The sequence below is a fragment of the Microtus pennsylvanicus genome, chromosome 13 (assembly GCF_037038515.1).
Source record: "Microtus pennsylvanicus isolate mMicPen1 chromosome 13, mMicPen1.hap1, whole genome shotgun sequence".
In the NCBI taxonomy this organism is placed as follows: Eukaryota; Metazoa; Chordata; class Mammalia; order Rodentia; family Cricetidae; genus Microtus; species Microtus pennsylvanicus.
Genome location: NC_134591.1, coordinates 76,184,709 through 76,208,255, shown reverse-complemented (window position 1 = coordinate 76,208,255; position 23,547 = coordinate 76,184,709). Strand labels below are relative to the sequence as shown.

Here is a 23,547-nt window from a genome sequence, read left to right as displayed (position 1 = left end):
GTGGCAGATACTTGTGAGCCCAGCACTCGGAGAAGGAGGCAGGACTGTAAGTTTTATGCTAGCCATGACTAGATGACAGAGTGAGACCATGCCCCAGACTTCCGCTACCCCTGCCACCCAAGTCAAAAGCTAAAGGAGAGGCACAGTTGGCCCTCCCAATAGTACTTCCTAAGTAGCTGAGGCAGGGCTGCCCCATGGCCACACTGGCCACCAGCAGCTCAGAGCCTCCCAGGTGCAGAGAGGGCCCACCATCTGGGTAGCACTCCTTTGTGCGTAGCCTTGGGTTTCCGGGAACCCTATTTGGGTATGCTCCTCTCCCAGTCTCTGAACAGGGTGACACTGTTCTTTATGCCAGAGCTGGGTTGAAATGAAAGCAAACCAAACCAAGCCAGGCCAAGCCAAGCCAAACCAAAAAAGCCAGAACCAGCATTCTATCAGTAGGAATGGATTTTAATGATTCTAAAATTAAAATGGGTTTGTACAAAGTAACACTGCCTGCAGCCCCAGGAATCTCTCCAACACTATCTCTTTGGCCAGTTGTGCCGGAAGCCTCTGCGGAGATAGATGAGAACAGGGTTACTTCCTCGGGTTTAGGTGCTGTGCAGATCTGAGTAATACACCGCAAAGGAGGGCCGAGCAGGAGAGCAGCAGGAGCTTATGCTTGGGCGCTGAGCTGTGTGGGTGCTGTGGCAGCAGGTCTGTCCTGCTTCCCGTGTGGGAACCTGAGCTCAAGGTCATGCTATGAAAACACCAGTGAGACCCACTTGCTGATTTCTCTCACCCCTAAGAAACACGGTGTGGGAAAAATTCCCACCCATGTGCTGAAGTGAGGGCACCCAGTGAGAAACTACAGTCTAAGAAAGGAAAATGGGAGAATGCTGGAAACTGAGGTCTGGGATGCAGGACATCATGTCATGGGAGAGTGACGCTGGCACGGCGCAGGTCATGTGTGTTCCTGCTTTCTGGGTGACAGAGCAGTCTCGCTTCGGCACTGCTGGAAACCCTGGTGCTGCACTCTCCTGCTGTTCTCCCAGGTACAGTGGGGCCGACTGTCACCTACCTGTCTGACTTCCCAGCCAGAAACGACATGCTTTTGTTCCCCATCGACTGTTTACATTTCTTGGCTGTAACACATTTCTGAAAGAGAAGAGTTATGTACTCTTACACCGACCTCGGCCACCAGCCCTGGGGAAGACACCTGAGCATGGTCAGTCAGTTCTCACCCCAGCATGCGGTTGGCAGGCTGAGCTGACAGGGACAGGAGGGCTCTGCACAGTCCTGCCCACTACTTACTAAACCTCAAATTCAGCCTGGTTAGCACAGACCTGATGTAGCCAGCAGTTACCCACACAGCCCCTTCACTGTAGGGCATCACCTCGGGGACCCGGTGGCAGATGGAAGGACTCCATTTCAACAAAGGGCAAAACATACTATCCCCACCCGCACCAAAAAGGTGACCTGCACTAACTATAGTGTTCATTGTGTTTTTAAAATGCTGACACAGGAGCCAGCAGGACGGCTCAGCCACACAAGGCCAGTGACTTGAGAGCCTCGGAGCCCACGGTGGAAGGCCAGACAACCCAACGCTACCCTGACTTTGGCGCACTTGTCACATTAACAATAAAACAGTGATTGTGGGACCGCTGGCAGCACTGTCTAGGAGGGAAGGAGTCTCGGCTTGCCACTGTGGTCCAGGAGGACAAGAGTACCGCAGGCAGCAGGTTCCATCTGAAGCCTTACCTTGCCAGAAGGTGCCGGCTTATTTGGGTCAAACTGGGAGGAGGGCTTGGATTTGCTGTCCCCTGAAAGCAAAAGCGATCATGGCAGTGAGCGAACACAGGCTGACAGGCCAGAGCTCTGGCTTCAGGAAGGACCTTTTCCCTCTGCTCCAGAGACTATGCCACCCACAGGTCTGTTCCCAGGCTAGTAGGGGCAGGGGTCAGCGTCACTATGACCCAGGACAATGTGGGCTGAGGCAACACTCCTGACAGCGTTCAGTGTGTGACTGTCCAGTCTGCTCTCTCACTTTTCCAAGCTCTAGAGGCTGCTACAAAATCATGAGTGCCACACGCACATCCTTCACATCACAGGGACCTCAACCTAGATACTATGGATGTGGGAGGGGAACCTAAATAAGGGTCACAATGGAGGACCCCCTGCTGAGCCACAGACAAGGGCTACTGAGATCTGCTTCAAGGAGAGCAGGCAGCTTCTCTCTCCTGTGTCCTGGGCGGGGCTCACTCTGAGGAAAGCTGTACTCCCTGCACCTCAAATGGCCATGCGTCTCCTTAGTGTTCTCTCTGTCCTTACCAGCAAAGGCCCTGAAGTCTGACTGGTTGTAGTCGTAAGGTGTGAAATCCTTTCCTGGGGGTTCTGGATCCTTGGGTTTCTTGGAGCTTTTCAACCGTTTCTTCTCCTGCTTTTGTTCTGTGGTCCTCAGGTCACTTGTGGCTCTCTCTCTCTTCTTAGTGGCATTTTCTAGCTGCAAGGTGAACAAGCAAGGAGGGCTGCATGAGAATGTGCGAGCAGAGATCTTGCACTTAGACTGCATCACTGGGAGGTCCAGCCCAGTCTAAATGTGAGATTCACTTAGACATACAGCCTGCAGACAATTCCATGCAACCTCGAGTACTTCTGGACAGAAGTTTCCACTTGTGGTCAGCACTAAGAAAGTTATTGAAAGTGGGCATTTCAGATATCAGGTATCAGACTGGGATGTGCGATGCTCAACCTGTATGAGCTGGGAACTCAAGCTGCTTCAACAGCAGGGAAGAGAGCTGAGGCTGGAATTTAGGGACAAGTTCCTAATTGACAATGCTATCAGGTCAACTAAGGCAAGAGTTTAAGAATGGAATTAAGAATGGATTAAAGGGGTGGTGGCACACACCTTTAATACCTTTAATCCCAGCACTCGGGAGGCAGAGTCAGGTAGATCTCTGTGAGTTCGAGACCAGCCTGGGCTACAGAGCCAGTTTCAGGACAGGCTCCAAAGCTACAAAAAAACAAAAACCAGCCAAACAAAAAAAGAATGGAATTCTAGAATGGTCTGGGTGTGGTAAGAATAAAGAGGTCTCATGAGGCGTGGAGGTGCACTCCAGAGGCTGGTGGATCTCTGAGTTCAAGACCAGCCTGGTCTACAGATGAATACCAGGACAGCCAGGATTACACAGGGAAACCCTGTCTTGGGGATGATGGGGGATAGGGGATAATGACACCCACCCAATCCCTCCCCCCTAGAAATGAAGAAAAAAGAGGCTTCTCTAGGGTAGACTGGGGCACAGCAATGTCCTCTGCCAGGCCATAGCCCAGTGCTAAGAGGGTTTACCAAAGACACAAAGAAATCTTAAGAAAATTCAAGGCCGGGCGGTGGTGGTGCACGCCTTTAATCCCAGCACTCGGGAGGCAGAGGCAGGCGGATCTCTGTGAGTTTGAGGCCAGCCTGGTCTACAAGAGCTAGTTCCAGGACAGGAACCAAAAAGCTACGAAGAAACCCTGTCTCGAAAATCCAAAAAAAAAAAAAAAAGAAAAAAGAAAACTCAAGATTCAAGTATCACTTAATTTGAGAAGAGAGTGGGCGCCAACTGATAAGACCAAGTCAGCTGCAAAAGAGATTATTCAAGCTCGGATGTAGAGAGAGCCCTCTGACAGTGGTCCAGGAAAACCCCCAAACATGACTACATCTGAAAAGGGGAAAAGGTAGCACTTACTGCGGCCTGTTGCCGCACCGGGATGGCCTGTTCCAGCGCAGCAGCCTCAGACTCCTCCTTTGCCTGTTTCCGGGCAGCTGTGAGAAAGAACCACGTGTGGACTTCTTGCCATTTGTCCACCCAACCTGGGCACAAGGGTCAGCGCTGCTGTCCACTGGGCTCAGCTCAGTGCTCTCTGGCCTCAACTGCAGCCTCTAACAATAGGCTCACCCTGTTTGTGCCTCTCAGGAGGCAGGTCAAGCACCTAGCAGCTTCCCTGACTCAGTGTCAATGGCTAGGTGTCAGGCCTCATTTTAAAGATGGACTTCTCTCACAACCTTAACCCTACCTTGCTAGCTGTTCAGAACCAATTCTGCCACCTATACCTTCCTTTCCCATGTCTCACCCAACTTACCAGAAAGCCCTGGCTCTAAGAAAGGATGAGGCCAGGCTCTGACATCAAATCTGTCACCTATTCCTGTTGTGCTTCTCAACTAGGCTTTCTGTCCCTCTTCTTTGTATCTGCTGGATCTCTCAGCTCAGAGCCCTGCCAAGTCACTCTAGGGACCTGCCAGCCAGTCCTCACGGAGCCCTGCCTACTTGCCCATCTCTTCCCGGGGGTACTCTGGGCAGTCCTGCCTTGCCATGCTTTGGGCATGCCAGCCGGCTACCACACGGGAGCTTGGACTCTGTTTCAGTCTCAGTCTACATTCCCCTGGATCCGTGCTGGTCTCTTTCACGTCAGGAGACCTAGGCTGCCTTTTCTCACCAGCATCAGAGTCGCATTCTTTGCCTCTTTCCTCTCTACACACAGCACCCTGCTTTACAGGCACAGAACACGCAGGCAGTGAGTGACTGGGCGCCATCCCCAGTAGAAGCTAAACTGCACGAGGCTGGACCTGGGCCTGTTCTGCCCACTGCCCTGTCTGTCAGTGATCCCTACTAGACACCATCATTCAACGTCCTCAATCAGAATGATGGCTAGGGCTGTCCCTTCGAAGACTTTAGAAGAATTTAGAGAGCTGCTGCATCTGGGGTGGACATTAGAGTGAACAGCTGTTTTCTAGAAGGACATGGACCTTGAAGATCACTGTAGTAAAGAGCACAGAATCGTGGAAAACAGTGATTGCTTTCTGAGGGGGCGTTGCAGCCTTTGCATGACTTTGGTTACAAGACAACTCGGGCACACCTCAGGCACTTGGATTATCAAGTACTGCAAATGACACACAATAAAGGACTAAAGTCACGAGGGCAAGTGATACATTCCTTTAGAAGAGACACGTAGATTAGATTAGGGACTTTGGTATGAGGAAATACTTCATTTAAGAAACAACTTTGCCTGCCTGCCTGGCTAGGGTGCGAGTCTTTAATCCCAGCACTCAGGAAGCAGAGGCAGGTGGATCTCTCTGAGTTCAAGATCAGTCCGGTCAACAGTTAAGTCCAAGACAAACAGCCAGGGCTGTTACAAAGAAACCCTGTCTCGGGAAAAACAAAAACAAAACAAAAAAAAACCCCAAACAAGCAAACGAACCCAAAAAATCCACAAACAACTTTGTGTAACCATCAATAAATATGCATTTGTATGGCTGTTCAGTTAAGCTCATCAGAGGGTGGACCTTCCTGCTGAACACAGGCCTTAAAATTTCATCTTGGAGCGACCTCTTTCTCTGACCTCCCTCCCCCCACAAAACACAGAGCACCCGACACAGGAGCCCATGTTTACAAGGACTGGAACACTACCTGTTTGCTCAGCAGCCTTCTTCGTTGTTGCTTCTTTAGGTTCTTTCTGGACCTGGCTGGCCAGCTTCCAGCGGTTGCTGATCTATAATGAAAACAGATAATGATCAAAACAACCTGCCTAAACGCAGCTACGGAGGAGTGCCTACTTGTTCAGAGGCAAATGAGGCGTGCCAACCTTAGAATGACACACATCCTAAGCCATGCACCCCGAAGCTGAACACACCATCTTTTGCAGGCTTTATGTGGTGCTGGGGGATCACACCAGGGCTCCACATAAGCCAGGCAAGCACCCTACTAGCTGAGCTTTGTCCCCAGCCCCAACCCTTTGTTATAGAGATCCCCAAAGGTTTCTGAGGACTGGGCTACAGTTAAGTCTCTTCCTAGATTATGCTTAGATGGAAAGGGCCTCTCCTCTGTTCTCAGAGGCCTATAGAGGATCTGAAGCCCGTAAGAGCCTGGAGCCCCACTCAGGTCAGGAGCCCCTTGAAATCAACTGCTCCAAAGCTTGAAAAACTACTTACTTCATAGATTTTTGAAGAAGGATCAAACTTTGCTGCTTGAGAAATGTGGGCCTTGTGTTCCAGAGAAGGCAGGAACTGCGGAAGGGGAAACAGTCACTACAAATGCCAAGAGCAGGCACCTCGCCCATCAGAGGCACTACTATTGCCAGTAACTCCAGAGTCTCGACCAGGACACCATGGACGATCCCTCCACAGCCCTCTTTCCTCCCAGGGGAAAGGATGTGTGGCTGCAGAATTCCCTGCAGCTCCTGCTGGCTTGTGCAGCTGCACTACTCACCATTCTAAACGGGTTTTCAAAGGACTCCATTATGTTCTGGGCTTTTTTCTGTGCCACCGTCAATGGAGTCTTTCCATTTTCCTCAGCACTAGGTTCCTGCAAGGACAAACCAAAACCCATCACTTCTAACCATGATTATGTTGTACCATCAGGACACCTTCTTGGGACCACAACAGGGAAGATTAAGTTCCTGAACTGATAAATTCTTTGTTTTTTTTTTTTAAATATTTATTTATTATGTATACAATAGTCTGTCTGTGTGTATCTCTGCAGGCCAGAAGAGGGCACCAGACCTCATTACAGATGGTTGTGAGCCACCAGGTGGTTGCCGGGAATTGAACTCAGGACCTTTGGAAGGGCAGGCAATGCTCTTAACCACTGAGCCATCTCTTCAGCCCCAATTCTGTTTTTTTGAGCTGTGTAGACTAGGATGGCTTCACACTCAGAGGGCTCCACCTCTTTCTGGGATTAAAGGCGTGAGTTGATACACCAGCAAGTTAATGAACTCATATTGCCTTCATAGCCTACAAGGCCTGTGGTATTTTCACCATCTTCTGCTCTTGAAGAGCCCTGTCACTAAGAGGGGAAAAGCAGGAATAAAAACACAGGTCTGATACATGAAATATGAAATGTAGTATTATACATTTTTTGACAGGGAGCCAATGAGCACATACAACAGAATGTTGTTTTCAACTGGATTCAGAAACTCTATAGAGATAGTACAGTCTTCTTCCAGCTAACAGATTCTCATGTCAATGAAGCCTCAAGTTCACAAAAAACTAGCTAGGAGCAGGGCCTGCAAACCACACCCTGGAAAGTTGAGATAGGAGAAACCCAAGTGATTTTTAAAAATTTTATGTGCGTGAGCATTTTGTTTGCATGTATGTATGTATGTGTATCCCATGTGTGCCTGAGGCTGATGGAGATCAGAAGGAGGTGTTGGATCCCCCGGAACTGGAGGTATAAATGGTTGTGCGCTGCCATTGGGTCTGGGAATCAAACCCAGGTCCTCCGCAAGGGCAACCAGTGTAAACTGCAAGCCTAAGGCCAGACTGGGTTACAGAATGAGATCCTGATTAAAAAGAAAAAAGGAAAGAGGCTTCACGAATTTAGTTGCTGAAACGTGACAGCTTCTGCCAGCTGCTGCAACTCCTGGACCTTCTTCATGAATCACCTCGGAGGGTGGCTGGAGAGGTGGCTCAGAGGTTAAGAGCACTGGCTGCACCTCCAGAGGTCCTGAGTTCAATTCCCAGCAACCACATGGTGGCTTACAACCATCTGTACTGAGATCTGGCGCCCTCTTCTCGCGTGCGGGCATACATGGAGGCAGAATGTTGTATACATAATAAATAAATCTATAAAAAAAATAACTGCTTAGGAATCCCATTAAATCTGGATATTCTTTAAAAAAATCACCTAAACTTAAAACATTTATTTGAGATATGTTTCTCTGTGTGACCTTGGCTATCCTCCAATTCATTTTGAAGATCAGGCTGGCCTTGAACTCAGAGATCTACCTGCCTCTGCCTTCCAAGTGCTGGGGATTAAAGGTGTTGGCCACGATGCCTGGCTCATTCAGGACTTTTCCTTTTTTTTTTTTTTTTTGGTTTTTCGAGACAGGGTTTCTCTGTGGCTTTGGAGCCTGTCCTGGAACTAGCTCTGTAGACCAGGCTGGTCTCGAACTCACAGAGATCCGCCTGCCTCTGCCTCCTGAGTGCTGGGATTAAAGGCGTGCACCACCAGCCACCACCACCTGGCTCATTCAGGACTTTTTTTTTTTTTTTTTAGTTGTTGCAAAAAAAAAAAAATTCCGCCTCCTCCCCGTTTCCCATTTCCCTCCCGCTCCGATCATTCAGGACTTTTTAAAATGTATATATGTGTATTGTGCAGCGGTCAAAGGACAACCTCTTGTTCACCACTTTGATTTCCAGGCTACTTGGTCCATGAGCCACTTCCCATCTCACCACAGGTACAGTGGGATTGCAGAGGTCTGTTACAGCGTCTGGCTTTTGGTTTCTGGGAATCCACACTGTAATCCTCACACTTGCATAGCAAGTCCTTTGGGCCTGGCCGTCTCAGGGAACCTAGAGTTGCTATCACAGGCAGAAATACGCAGCCCAGCGATATCAGATGGAGAGGCTATATCACAGCCATGTTCCAGGAACGCCTCAGCTAGGCAAGCCACACAGGCTCTCCAGAATGGACACTCTCCCTAAAGCCCGCACTGGCTGCTGACGTTTCTTCTAGTGAGCTTCAGTGCAGAAACTGTGTTTCAAGGGCCTTTCTTTGTCTCCCCCAAAAGCACATGCAGGAGGGTATACATGGCACACGCTCCAAGTTCAGGAGAGCGAGCGGTCTGTTGAGCCCTGCTGGTCCTCTGCCATAGCTGGACCTGCTCCTGTCTGTCAAGTCAACCCAGTGTCTCCTTATCAGGTACTTTCCCTTGAAGCCTGTGTGCTGGCATTAATGTCCTGTGCTATCATTGCCGTTTTTTTTTTTAAAGAGACTTATTCATGTGTATGAGTGTTTTACCTGTGTGTATATTTATGTGCACTGTGTGTGTGCCGAGTGCCCACACAGGTCAGAAGAAAGCATCAGCTCTTCTGGAACTGTAATCACAGATGGCAGAAGCCGTCATGTGGGTGCACGTAACCTCTGAGCTATGGCTTTAGTCCCTCCTCCAGGGTTTCCTCACACCCAGTGCTCAGGAGATACCCCCCACACACACACATACTGATCCACACCTCTCTCTAGCTTTCCTTCTGGCCCTGGTCTCAGAAGGACATGCACATCTCTAGGCAGACAGCCCATGTGATAAGAGCACCCAACCCCAGGAACCTGAGTCCCCCTGGTTCTTGCTACTCACACTAAAGATAGTGATGACGGCTGTAGCAAGAAGGCATCTGGCATCCACAGAGGTCTCTTCTTCGCCCTCAGCAAAGAGGCTTGGCTGTTTCTGAAGTGGCACAGACCCTAGAGACACGGAAGTCGGCAAGATCTAGACATGTGGAGGTCTGGGCCCAGAAAACTTCCTCCAACTCTCTGGAAATTCAGAGGGCCTCCATCTTACCATCAGTTGGGGTGATCGAGTAGTTATCTGGAGGGGCATGGGAACAGTCATGGGGTCCAAAGAGCTCATTCTCCAATCTCTGCATCAAAGAGAAATCAGCAGACCACATGTAAAATTCAGAAGCCAGCCAGGAGCTCTTGGCCAGTGGAACAGCACTGACCTGTCAGGGACTGTGGTCTCCACCCCTCCCATAGGTGAGACAGCAGCTGTGACACTGTACCTCGGCGCTAGGCAGTGGTCCGCTCTTCTTCACTCCAGCTGCAGTTTCAGACTAAGGAGGAAAGAAGAGTAGGGCCGGAGATGTAGTTCAGTTGGTAGAGTGTTTGCCTAGCATGCTGGAAGCCCTGGGTCTGACTCCCCAGTGGGTGTGACTGCACATGCCTATAGTTCCGGTACTCCAGAGGTGGGAGCAGGAGGACCAGAAGTTAAGGCCATCCTGGGTTACTTGAAACTCTGTCTCAAAAAACAAACAAACAAACAAAAAAAGAAACTGAGGAAAGCTGTGTAAAGTTAACAACACATGCTTACTCAGCAGACCGCCTCCTAGGGCCAGGAGGAGACCTTGCATCCCTCCCTCCTTTCAGCGCGGGCACTGACACTATGATGTGCTCAGGCACGATGACGACAACGTGGAAGATGAGTTTCTGTCAGGAGGTGGCATGACACGATGGCTCAGAGAGCCTGGCGTCGTCTCAGGCAGCCAGCATGCTTTCTACTTATACAAACCACAAAACTAAGGAAGCCTTTGTGTGCGCATATGTGGTGCTGGGATACCCAGGGCCTCACACATGAGCGGCAAACACCCTCCCTCTGAGCTGTTACCAGTCTCAGGAGAATATTCCCCAACCCAAACCCTAGGAGACAAGGTTTCTCTGTGTAGCCTTTGCTGTCTTGGAACTCGCTCTGTAGACCAGGCTGGGCTCAACCTCACAGATATCCACCTGCCTCTGCTCCTTGGTGCTGAGATTAAAGACGTGTGCCACCACTGCAGAAGGCTATCTTAACATGACAACTGCAGCACACTTTCTTCTTTCATTTTAAGACTTTTCAGTCAATAATCTTTCAACGTATGAATCACATATTTATATCACTACCAAGTCAGCACATTCGAAGTTATCCTAAGAAAGGTGGATGTGGTGATGCAAATCTAATCCTATTTATTTGGGAGGCTGAGGCAGGGGACTGAAAGTACCTGGCCTGCCTGGGCTACAGGGTCACACAGTTGATCAAGGTTGACCTAAAAAAGACTGTATGGGAAAACTCTATTTCAAAAGGAAGGGCAAGAATTAGAGCAAAACCCCCCAAAAAACCATGTAAGCTGAATTTTAACAAGCTTTATTGCCTACATAGAGAGCAGACATTCCCACAAAGTACATGTCTGTATTTCTTTTTTTTATTACATCCATTCACTCATTTACTCATTCATTCAAACACAGCCAACAGGCTGGAGGGTAACTTAAGGGTGCGGATTCTCCCCTTCAGTGGTAAGGGGTTGAGCTCAGGGCATCACACTGGTGGCAAGTGCCTTTACCATATTATTTTGACAGTTCTTTGTTTTTCTTTTCTTTTTTTCTCGAGACAGGGTTTCTCTGTGGCTTTGGAGCCTGTCCTGGAACTAGCTCTGTAGACCAGGCTGGTCTTGAACTCAGAGATCCGCCTGCCTCTGACTCCCGAGTGCTGGGATTAAAGGCGTGCGCCACCATCGCCTGGCTAATGTGTAGCCCAGGCTGGCCTCGAACTCGTGATCCTCCTGCCTCTGCCTCCTTCAGCAAATCCTACCAGTGTGCACTACCACAACCGGCTGTTTTTCTTTTGTCTTTTAGAGACAGGGTTTCTTTGTGTAGCCTTAGATGTCCTGGAACTCACTCTGTAGATTAGGCTGTCCTCAAACTCGGGAGATCCATCTGTATCTGCCTCCCAAGTGCTGGGATCAAAAGCATGTGCCATCATCGCTTGGCGATAGGGTTTTTTTTTTTTTTCTTTTTGGAGACAGGGTCTCATGAAGCTCAGGCTAGCCTCACACTCATTAGGTAGCTGAGGATGACTTTGCACTCCTGACCCTCCCCACCTCCGCATCCAAGTGCTGGGGTTATGGGTGTGTTCTGCATGCCCAGCTATGCCTCTATTTCCTGTGGGAGGTCTCGCTTCCATCATGTTTATAAACACTTCAGTATTTCCTTAACGAAAATTGATTTTTCTGAATTCCCGTTCTCCCATCACTTTCCTCCTTCCCCTCTTTGACTTCAGAGTTTGTGGTCCTGGATCCTGCTCCCACTATCAGCAAATCTAATCCAGGTGGAGGGTTCCTCCACAGTCCTTAGGCTCAGCAATAATGGGAAGCACTTCAGACCACCTGCAACTAAATACCAGGAGCCTTCCCTGCCAGCCCTCTCCATAAAGGTTCAAACACAGCTCTCGACACCAGGACCCCTATTCCAACTCCTCTACCCACTTAACTGCTTTACCATAACCATTAAATGGCCCAAATTGCTATCAAATTATCAAAAAGGCCATAAAATATAAAGGATAAGGCTTAGTTTATGACTGTCATAAAAAAAATGCAGTTGCTTGTGCGAGGGCTCTTGCTGCCAAGTTTGACAACCTGAGTTTGATCCCCAGGAACCACGTAGTAAAAGGAAAGAATTGACTCCTGCAAGTGTGTAATCTGGTCTAGACAAGCATATTGTGGTATACACATGCCTACATGCATAAATAGAGATACATAAAAAATTAAAGCCGGGTGTTGGTGGCACATGTCTTTAATCCCAGAATAGGAGACAGAACCAAGTGGATATCTGTGAGTTCTAAGCCAGCCTGGTTTACAAAGTGCACTCCACAACAGCCAGAACTGTTAAATAGAGAAACCCTGTCTAGAAAAAACAAAATATATAATTAAATTAAAATAAATTTCATGGGCTTGGTCAATAATTCATCAGAAGAGTACTTGTGTAGCATGAGGAAGCCCTGAGCTTGAACCCTATCATCAAAAAATAAAGCCACACCTCAAAACCCCAAACCCCCAAACGAGCACAGCTACATCTAACAGGGCACACCCAGTAGCTTCCCAGCTGTCATTACTCCTCAGGGCGGTTGAGAAGAGGAGAGCAGCTCAGAGCTTTAGGAGGCCACAGGAGGAAAGTGCTGAAGAAGAGGCCTGCTGGGTGACACACCGCATACCTTGAGCAGGGGCATCTCTCGAGCCTGCTGGATTAAGAGATGCATCTCATTGATCTGCTGCCGAACAAGAGGTGGGACCGGGTTGCAGCAAGCTATGATGCCTTGAGGTTCCCTGAAAACAAGGACAGAAACTCACCTCACCATGGAGACACAGCCTTCAAGGTTTCCCAATAGCAATGAATGGGCTGGAGTTTGGGTAGCAGAGCACTTGCTTGGCACGCTCAAATCTCGGGCTCCAACCCCAGCACACCATCACCAAGAACAGCATTTGTGACACGGAAGTAGGAGGATAACAAGTTCAAGGTAGTGAGGCCAATCTTGCTCATGGAGTGAGGACCCCTCGGCCTAGCCCCCTAACCCCCAAAAAAGGCCACAGAAGTTCTAAACGATTACATAAACCAGTCCAGGCCAGCCACCTGCTCATGCGATCTTCACTGCACCAACTTTTAGCCCACTCCTCTAGTTGTCTTACAAACTGCGAGAGCTGGAGACAAGCCTCAAGAAAAACAGGTTTCTAATTTCTTATTCCTGTTTATGCTCCAATTAATACAACACAATGCTTAAAAGTTTTGAGGCTTTAATTTAGAGAAAGATCCAGGACAGGCTCCAAAGCTACGGAGAAACCCTGTCTCGAAAAACCAAAAAAAAAAAGGAAAAAAATTTAGAGAAAGACACAAAGACACAAGAAATAATGTGGGACAGTTCCCTCAAAGGGACTGCAGCAGACTTGGCACTAGCCATGAGATATACCAGTTCAGAAGTTTTAGTTCTTATCCAGGAGCCCTCAGGCAAGGACTGTGGCTCCCTTCCAAGTTTGGGGTACTAACCTCTGAGTACAGCCTCAAGCAGCCGCAATCAGAATGCCCGGCTGTGAAGGACTGAGAGTGACTGAGAAGAGAGAGCGTGTTACTCAGCTCTGAGACTTACTTAGGCAGTTCCTCGGCTATCTTTAGCATCATGTGATTGGGTAGAACATATCTGGAAGAAAACACAATGGGCTCACATTACGTTCAACTAGTAAGCTCACTAAACACTATAATGAAGGAGACGGTAGCCAGACTCTACAATCAATTCTGCTGGGCCCATAAGCATTAAAGGAACCCCACATCCTCACCCGTAGCTCTCATCCTCCCTGCGGGCTGTTTTATCCCTCCAGGAAAACAGCAGCTGAAAGGCCGCCAGCTGCTGTGAGTTCAAATGCTTTTTCTGCTTTCGATACAGCTCAAGGTAGGACTCATCCGTAAAGACAGGCTTGACAAATTTCTGCAAAATGTTAAAGAACATTCACGATCAATGAGCATAGGGAAAGGCTCAGTGGTGGAACACTTGCCCAATGTACATGAAGCCCTGGCTTGATCCTCAGCACTGTAAAAAAGCAAAGACATCAGTGGGGTAAAAAACTGTGCCCTGGGCTCTCTAAAATGTTTGGCTCTTGCACTACAGGATAAAGGTGGAGCTAGGTTTGAGGAGCTAACACAGGAGGGCAACAAGCGAGAGGCCGGGCTGGGTTTCCTGGTGAGACCTTGTCTTAAAAAAATTGAAACAAGCTGGGCAGTGATAGTGCACGCCTTTAATCCCAGCACTCAGGAGGCAGAAACAGGCAGATCTCTGTGAGTTCGAAGTCAGCCTCGTCTACAGAACAAGTTCCAGGACAGTCAGAGCTGTTACACAGAGAAAACCTGCCCCGAAAAACACAAAACAAAACAAAAAACCAACAAACCACCTGAAACAAAGGCTGGATATAGAGCTCAGTGAGGCAGTGCTTGCCTATTGCATGTGAGGTTCTGAACTGAATTCTCAGAATGCAAGGAAACCAAACCAAAACAAAATGCAAAGTGAGTATGCTCGTGGTAGCAACACACACACTGACATTGTCACGACACAAAGGTTCAGATGGCTTCTGCATAAGGGTGACGCCCAAAGTCATGAGCATTCTGTACTTCTAAGTAACTGAAAAATTGAAACACCAAAAACCCACATCATTTCATCAGTAAACAGGCCAGTGAACTGAAAAAATTCTCAAAGAAAGAAACAGAAATAGTAAGCATTTAAAAAGGTGCATAAGAGTCTTTTCCATTAGGAAAATGCAATTTTTTCTTATATGCGTTTGAGTATTTTGCCTGTGTATCTGTGTATCATGTATGTAACTAGCACCCATAGAGGTCCTATGCCATTTGGGTGCTGGAAACTGAACCAAGGTTCTCTGGCAGAGCAACAGGTGCTCCCTCCTATCCCTAACCCCGAGAGAGGGTCTCACTATGAAGTCCTGCCTGTTCTGGAATTCACTGTGGACCAGGTTGGCTTTGAACTCATAGCAATCTACTTGCCTCTGCCTTTAGTGTAATGGGATTAAAGGCATGCACCACCACACCCAGGACTACTTTTTTTTTTATTTGTCTTGTTTTGTTTTTTTTTTTTTTTTGTTTTTTTTTTTTTTTGTTTTTTTTTTTTTTGTTTTTCGAGACAGGGTTTCTCTGTGGTTTTGGAGCCTGTCCTGGAACTAGCTCTTGTAGACCAGGCTGGTCTCGAACTCACAGAGATCCTCCTGCCTCTGCCTCCCGAGTGCTGGGATTAAAGGCGTGCGCCACCACCGCCCGGCTTCTTGTTTTGTTTTTTAAATGGGGTTCTGGTGTTCACACTGAACCATCCTCTTTGTCTCTGCCTCAGAATGAAATTTTATTCAGCCATAAAGGAAAATAAAATTGTGACACCTGTGGGATTACAGATGGAATCTGAGATCATCATGTTAACACAAGCCAGATTCTGCATGGGTCCTGAGAGCTTTCCCGGATACAGGAACCTAGACTTACAAGGTGTGTGTAGATCATCAGAGAAGTGACCATCAGAGGGGAGAAAGAGATCTTGAGGGAGAAAAGGAAACACACAGTAATAGAAGATGCATGCCATGAAATCAGGAGTCACAGGACGGTGGTGGCACATGCCTTTAATCCCAGCTATTGGCAGGCAGATCTCTGTGAGTTTGAGGCCAGCCTAGTCAACACAGCAATTTCCAGGACAGGCTCCAAAGCTAGAGAAACCCTGGCTTGAAAAACCAGAAAGAAAGAAAGCAGAGTCATTGGTGGGTAGGGGTGGGGGGCCGAGCAGCAAGAGTCAGAAGGACAGGAGAAGAGGATGAAGAAAAAGGATGACAAGGATGTATAAAAGCCATCATAAGAACCAATTTTTTTGGGGGGGGTGTGTGACTTTTCGAGATAGGGTTTCTCTATGTAGTGCTGGCTGTTCTGGAACTCTCGATGTGGACCAGGCTTGCCCCTAGATCAGAGGAGAGCCTCCTATCTCTGCCTCTCAAGTGCTAGGATTAAAGATATGTGCCACACCACCGCCAGGCTTTCTTTTTGTGTGTGTGCACTGGTGTTTTGTTTGCATATATGTTTGTGTGAGGGAGTCAAATCCCCTGGAACTGGAGTTACAGACAATTTGAGTTGCCATGTGGGTGCTGGGATTTGAATCCTGATCTTCCAGAAAAGCAGACAGTACTTTTTACCAATGAGCCATCTCTCTGCCCCAAGAGCCATTAAAAAAAGAAATAAGCAGAACTCAGTCCAAAACAGCAACAGCGTGCTGGGTGTCTGTATAGCTGTGGGGACATGGTACCTTGAGGCATATGTCCCTGCTCCGCTGCCACACCACCTGCAACTGGACAGGCTGGTCGTTGCCTCTCTCCCACAGCTCCAGCCTCATGCGGTCATAGATGTAAAGCAGGTAATGGGTGTCATCCCGGGCGTAGGTCAGCATTTCCTCTGGCAGAGGGCTAGAGTTGCAAGAGACATAGCTTCCATGACTGTCACCACCTTTGTGCTGTGTGAAAAAACTTTTTTGGCTCTCCTCTCACTCCAAAGATTCCTTCCCAATACTATGCTACACAGACACTTACTGCAACTTGGTATAACACACTATCATTTAACTTGGTGCGGTGAGACAGAGGGATGCTAAGGTTAAAACTATGGTGCTGGGGTGACTTGCAGCTCCACCTGTCTGTCCTTACCCTCTCTGTACTTTCTTACCTCAGCTATGGAAAGGGAACACACACTTAAGACTGCTGTGAGCATGACCAAGATGTCGTCCCCGTAGCACCTGGGGATTTAGTGCTGGGAGGAGGGTAAAGGGTTTGATAATGTTTCTTTTAAGACAGGGTTTCTCTGTGTAGCCTTAAACTCAAGTCACCTGCCTCTGCCTCCCGAGTGCTGGGATTAAAGGTGTGCCTGGCACTAATTTCCAATTTAACAGATTCTTTCCCGCACTCACACATCTCCACCCACCACCAGCCGACTGACCGTATCCTCCAATCTGCCAGCTGATACTGCTTATTTGACTCCACACCACAGTACAGTCTCAGCAGATGGTCAAGTGAGTGACGAGCCAGGCTGAGAAGCCGTGCTGCCTGGTGTGTGTCAAACATGTTCACCACATAGAGCCCGAAGTCTTTCTGTAGCCACTCTATGTCAGAGTCAGCACCATGGAAGACCTGGAAACAAAATCAAGACCATGCAATTCACAGCAGCACCAGGCTATTCATCTGTCTCCTTACTTAACCCTACCTCTGGGCTATCAGAACATTAGTAGGAATGGAACCCTGGAACTGCTAGGCAAGCATCCTATCACTGAATTATATCCTCAACCCAGTGTGTGTAGTTTTGTCTTGTTTTATTTTTTTTTCCCCAGACAGGGTTTCTCTGAGTAGCTCTGGCTGTCCTGGAACTCACTCTGTAGACCAGGCTGGCCATCTGCCTCTGCCTCTTGATTGCTGGAATTAAAGGCATCCACCACTGGCAATGTATGTACTTTTAAGTGCTTTTTTTGGGGGGTGGTGTGTTTCGAGACAGGGTTTCTCTGTAGCTTTTGGAGCCTGTCCTGGAACTCACTCTGTAGACCAGGCTGGCTCGAAACCACAAAGACCCGCTTGCCTCTGCCTCCCGAGTGCTGGGATTGAAGGCGTGCACCACTACAGCCCAGTTTAAGCAGCACTTTTTTTAAATTTAGGCCACGGCCATCTTTTGTGCTTATAACCGTATGCTGTTAAGGGCTGCAACTGCTTTTGAACCATGGTATGGGTTAGGAGTCCTATTAGCTCCAGGTGTGTCCTTAAGTTCAAGCAATCCAATTGACTGGGCTCAGCGAAACTCACTACCATGATTTATGTCTCCGGATAGCAATAAGCTACGTGGTAAAGGCCCTTTTGGGGTCTAGAACTAAGCAGTTAGGTACGTAGACCCTCGGGATAGGAGATGACATGGCTTTTCTGTCCACGGGTCTAGGTGGAAAGAACAAGATGGTAGACTGGGAAGCACTGCATTCCCACCTCGGGCAGGGGGCAGGATGGCTGACCTTAACGATGGCCGGGTCTGTGAGGCTCTCATTGAGAATGTACATGTCACTTCGAAGCTCTAGGGTGTCAATGATGAAGTCTTCCGTCCGGGTGGAAATTTGCATCAGGCAGGTCAATCCTAGGAAGCTTCTGTATGAGTGATGCTAAACCAAAGAGAGGGAGTGTAGGGGAAAGGGTTAGTACATATTCCTTCATTTTTTTTTTTTAAAGTCAGCTATAAAATTACATGACTAATTTTTCGGAAATTTTTTTTTTAAGGCAGGAGGATGTATTCAAGGCCAGCCTGGACTGGTGCAATACTTGTTTCAGGCCCCCGAACGTAAAGACAAAAGAGATTGTGCTAACTTTAGACTTTGCAAGTAGATGAAGTCACAGGAAAATTACAAGGTACCTCTAGATCCACTGCAAACTCCTGACAACCCAGGAGCTTCTCATTGAGCTCCACGAGTTGGTCCAGGGAGGATACAAAGTGGCAGGGTGTCTCTTCCACAGGTCTGTACAACTGGACCAAGAAAGGAGAGTGTTACATGCCGACCCTATGTACAGGATGAACTCTAAGCTTGAGGAATGACCCCACACCTCAGCCTCCCAAAGCTACTGCACCAAACTAGCCAACGCTTCGTTCTTCCCAGGTTTGCAGCTTTGGAATCTGGGCTAGGCACCAACCTGTGGCCGCGGCTTCTGAAGCACTGACTCAGGTGGAGTGAAGTGATCGAGTTCATACTGATAAGGATGTGCAAACCTGAGTAAATACAGCAGAAATCCTGAGATGAATTTCATCATTCATAAGACACATGGCTGCTCAGATACGATGTGTGTAAACAAACATGGCGGCTGTGCTGGGGCTCTGTTGCTACAGTGCTTGTCCAACACAGCCTCAGTACCAGATAAACCTGGGGATAAGGACAGACATCTATAATCTCATCGTCTGGGAGGTGAAGGCAGGAGGGTCGTAAGTTCAGGGTCAGTGTGAGGCCAGGGTAAGTGTGAGGCCAGCCTGGGATATGTGAGACCATGTCTTACCACCCATACCCCCAACAAGGAAAACTCAGGAATTACACAGGCTGGGTTAGCACAATCACTAAAAGGAGGATAACACACACACTCTCTCAAAAAAAAAAAAAAAAAAAGGCATGAAGGGCCAGGTATGGAGTCCATACACCTGTAATCTCGGTACTAAAAGAGAAAGCCAAGTTCAAGGTCAGCCCGAGACTGACTGTAGACAAAGGGGCTGAATGAGGCGGCAGAAAGGCGAGGAGAAAGCCCCGTGCACTTACATGTCCTGTTCAACCTGCTGAGTCCTCTGCTGATGGATGAAATCTGCCAGGGCAGGGGGCACGTCCAGGTCCTCAGGACGATCCTGTGGACGTTCCCGCCTTTCTTTTGAGAGAGCTGGAGAGCCAAGCAGTGACAAACACACCATGACACAGGAGCACACACTTCTCTGCCTTCCAGTTTGGTAGGAGCAGGAACAGAAGGCAGGAGGAAAGTCCGTTCCCTTCTAATGCATGTGTCAAATGAAGGACTCACAGGCAGCGACTGCACCACTTACCCTGAGGGAGGGGCTTCCGAGCATTGGGCTTGACAAAGATTTTGGGGAGAAAGGGCGTGTTCGAATTATCAATCTTCTCCCGAAATCTGAGCTGAGGTCGGAGGATGTTTTTTGCATGCAGCAGTCGGAAAGTCTCAGATTTTGCTTTTTTCCCATATTCTCCTGCCTACGGCCAACACATATGAATCAACTAAAACATGGCTTGATGAAGCAGGAAAGGGAATCCAACTCAGCAACCAGACACATGGAATGTTACTGCATGTGAGGTTCCAGTGACACGTGGAGAAGGAGGCGGGCTGAGTGTGCTGGGGAGACCACTCAAGGCGGGGAGCACCCCGCTGCATGCAGTGTGCCACAAGAGAAATGCAAACTAAAATGACGTGGGCCCGTGAAACCCGACTGGGAGCTCACCTTCCGGTTCCAGCTAGACACTATTGTTTTGGGGACCTGCAGTCCTGCAGGGAGGACGGGCTGTTGGTGCTTATTCACACCTGAGGCTTCATCCAGTAATATACCCTAAGAGGAGACAAGGCATTGGGTTAGGATCTTAACTGCCTGACATTTGAATAAATACATTTACAAGAGAGAGGCCGGGCGGTGGTGGGGTACACCTTTAATCCCAGCACTCAGGAGGCAGAGGCAGGTGAATCTCAGTGAGTTTGAGTCCGGCCATATACATAAAAATTTTTTCTTTTTTCTTTATTGAGATAGGGTCTTAGGGTCTTACTGTATAGACTAGGCTGGCCTGGAACTCAGAGATCCACTTGTCATTGCTTTCCTAGTGCTGAGATTATAGGCATGGCTACTAGGCCTGGCTAAAGTTATGCCTTACCATGCTCTGTAATGCTGGGGTTTTCCCTTGCATTTTAACATTTGAGCTTTGTGTTTGTTAGTTCACTTATGTGGACGGGGAGACACTCACCACTCTCTCCAAAATCACATCGTTGGCATCAACTAGTAAATCGAACTTGTCCTCCAATTCAGTCACGGTCCTCCGATCTTTAATGTTGCTGCGACACCCGTGGTACTGCATTACCCTACTCATGCTAGAGGAGGAAAGCCAAAGTCAGCGCATGCGCCTTTATTCCACCAATCTATAATATCGGAAAAAACCCAAATGGCTTGTCTTTTTTTTTTTAAAGATTCATTCATTCATTCATTCATTCATTCATTCATTCATTCATGTATATAGAGTTCTGCCTGCATGTATGCTTGCAGGCCAGAAGAGGCCACCAGATCTCATTACTGATGGTAATGTGAGCCACCATGCGGTTGCTGGGAATTGAACTCAGGACCTTTGGAAGAGCAGACAATGCTCTTTACCGCTGAGCCATCTCTCCAGCCCCAAATGGCTTACAGGGTTCCCACATTAATTAATTAATGAACATTCTCACAGCAACCTTTAAGAGACAAGACCCAAAGCCAGGTCTAAGACGCCCGTGACGCTCCCTGGTTTCTTAGAATGCAGAGGTAGGAGGCTTGAACATTCAAGGCCTGGGCCACACAGTGAGTTAGGAGCCAACCTAAGCAATTTAATGAATGAGACCTTTTTTCAATAAAAAACAAACAGCTTCAAGGTAATTTCTCTTAACAATTAACAGATGAGAAAAGTATAGCCTTGGCCTGGAGAGATGGCTCAGAGATTAAGAGCATTGCCTACTCTTTCAAATGTCCTGAGTTCAATTCCCAGCAACCACATGGTGGCTCACAACCATCTGTAATAAGGTCTGCTGCCCTCTTCTGGCCTGCAGGCATACGTGCAGACAGAACACTGTATACATAATAAATATATAAAAAAAAGAAGAAAAGTATAGCCTTGACTGCTGCCCTTCTCGTTCAACAGACCAGGCTGGCCTTGAACTCCCTTGAGTTCTGACTGCCTTTGCCTCCCAAGTGCTGGAATTAAAGGTGTGTGCCACCACCACCCTCCCCCACCAGCAAAAGACTTTTAAAATTAAAAATAATAATAAAAAAGATATTTTGTGTGTATGTGTGTGTTTCACGACCTACCCATACAGTCCAGAGGACAAACTGAAGGAGCGGATTCTATACCCGCTACATCTGAGTCTCAGGGATCACACCCAGGTCATTAGACTCAGCAGCAGGCGCCTTTAGTCCACTGAGCCACCTTGCTGGTGGCCCTTTTTTGTTTTGCTTTGTTTTTTAAGATAGGGTCTCTCTGTGTAACAACTCCGGCTGTCCGAATTCACTCCGTAGACCAGGCTGGCCCCGAACTCCCGAGTACTGGGATTAAAGGTGCGAGCCACCATGGTCCAGCTGTGGCTAATTTATCTTTAACAATCACAGCTCATGCTAGATGTGAAGGCTCACATTTGCGATTTCAACACTCAGGAAGCAAAGGAAGACTTCAAGTCTAGCTTCGTATACACACCGAGTTCCAGCTCCGTAGTGAGCTGTTGTTCCCCCCAGCAACCACAGGCTATCCCTGCTTATAGTCATCCTTGTTACTGCCATTCAGCCAGTACTTCCTTCAGTTTGTCAGTACGGGGGTTCATACCCAGGGACCCCATCACACCTATAATGCCCCTACCACTGAGGCCTTTCTTACCATGGTTTCCAGCCAACATAACATGCAGTACTCACCACTGAAGCAACCTGTCTCCTTGGGTTTCACAAAACGCCTGGAAGGCGGGAAAACTTCGGTAAAAGTCATACTCGTCGCCAAACTGTGGCAGGCCCCCAGATGCCTTGGTCACCGCCACTACTGACCCAAGGGCAAACTGAAAAATTCAGAGGAAAAAAAAAAATTCAGAGGAAAAGACACTTTTAAAACATGGATTTCTATTCATTCATTAAAAAGAAAAACAAAAAACAAAACCTTGCCTCCACCTCCTGAGTGCTGGCATTACTTACAGGTGTAAAACCATACACGGTTTATGTGGTGTCGAGAACGAAACCCCAGGCTTCACATATACTAGGCAGCCACCCTGTCAACTGAGTTATATTTCCATTCCTGATATGAAAGTTTATTATGAACTGTGATTTGAAGAAAGTTTTTTGTTCATACCGACCTTAGTTTACACCTCTGAAAAATGGGCACAGTAAAAGGTAGTTATTGGGAGGATTAAATGAGCTACTACAATCACTTAGAACACTGACTGGCATATGGATGCTATCACTAAGTTCAGACGGAGACGCTTTCTAGAATAATCTACTGTATTTCTGTGGGTCTGATGCACATCCATCAGCAACACACAGTTCAGACACTGCAGACGACCCAGTCGTGCGGTAACGGGAACCAGTCTATAGTGGCTGTCATGTTAAGGTCTAATGACAGCATTGTCAATCTTGTGAACACAGAATTACACGAATCCTTTTATGCTCAAGGAGCACTGGTGAAAGCGCTTTGGCACTTCGAGAGACTCGATGGCAACTGTGACAGGTGACGTTCAACCCAACATTACAGACGTTTGTACATAGTGGGGACAGCACGGGCTCTTCCGCCACGGGCTGCTGGGCCCGAGGTAGCGCAGGGTGCGCCACGTGGACGACAAGGACGCCCTTCTGAGGGCGCGGACACGGCTTTACACGCAAAGCGGCACGCGCTCATACCGGAAGCGCGGTGCCCTCCGCTCCCGCTCGGCTCCCGCTATTCCCGCTGCGCGCCGTGAAGCCGCCGTGGCGGGCGCCGGAAGCCCGGAGGGCCTGCTCCGCAGCCCCAGACCCGTTTCCGGCCAGCACAGGGGGCTCCTGGGGTGTCCCGGGGCCCGCGAACTCACTTTCACGAAGCTGTCTGCGTCGGGGAAGCCAGGCAGCACCATCTCCTCGTCAGGCTTGGTCGCGCTGGTGGCCGCCGCGGCCTGATGCTCCCGGGGACTGGGAGGCGCCATCTTTCCGTCTTAGGGTGGCTCTTCTCGCGAGATTGATCCGGCTGACCGAGGCGGGCTTAGCGCGCGTGCGCACAGGTGGCCTCTCCGCTACCTCCCCACCAGGCTTGTACCTAGTTACCGAGCATGGCTCTCAATAGTAAAATCACACTGTAGCACTAACAGTCCTGTGCTCTACAGTGTGTACTGGAGGATACAGTGTGTGTTTTTTTCAAGACAGGGTTTCTCTATGTAGCCTGGCTGTCCTGGAACTCACTCTGTAGACCACGCAGGCCGCGATCTCAGAGATCCGCCAGCCTCTGCCTCCCAAATGCTGGGATTAAAGGCGT

General features: G+C 48.5%; 1 protein-coding gene across 1 annotated transcript; it reads right to left on the bottom strand.

Moving 5' to 3' along the window:
- Positions 1-429: 429 nt before the first annotated feature.
- Exosc10 (exosome component 10) lies at positions 430-23,254 on the bottom strand. The gene is made up of 25 exons (XM_075945033.1): positions 23,111-23,254; positions 21,975-22,111; positions 20,293-20,416; positions 19,782-19,886; positions 19,371-19,536; positions 19,096-19,210; positions 18,485-18,560; positions 18,210-18,320; positions 17,818-17,961; positions 16,767-16,957; positions 16,087-16,243; positions 13,586-13,734; positions 13,399-13,449; positions 12,472-12,583; positions 9,515-9,565; positions 9,295-9,373; positions 9,091-9,197; positions 6,225-6,320; positions 5,948-6,022; positions 5,427-5,508; positions 3,708-3,784; positions 2,311-2,482; positions 1,741-1,802; positions 1,061-1,137; positions 430-552 (listed from the first exon to the last, which is right to left on the bottom strand). Exons 1-25 carry the CDS (start codon positions 23,219-23,221, stop codon positions 522-524), a joined length of 2,658 nt encoding a protein of 885 aa, XP_075801148.1. The 5' UTR covers positions 23,222-23,254; the 3' UTR covers positions 430-521.
- Between the last annotated feature and the right edge of the window lie 293 nt (positions 23,255-23,547).

Excerpts from the sequence above, each read along its gene's own strand:
- Exosc10 (XM_075945033.1), bottom strand. The coding sequence starts at position 23,221 with ATGGCGCCTCCCAGTCCCCGGGAGCATCAGGCCGCGGCGGCCACCAGC. Across the intron at positions 19,887-20,292 it reads ATGTGATTTTGGAGAGAGTG|GGTATATTACTGGATGAAGC; the intron begins GTGAGTGTCTCC and ends GTCTCCTCTTAG. Across the intron at positions 18,321-18,484 it reads TTCAGAAGCCGCGGCCACAG|TTGTACAGACCTGTGGAAGA; the intron begins GTTGGTGCCTAG and ends TTCTTGGTCCAG.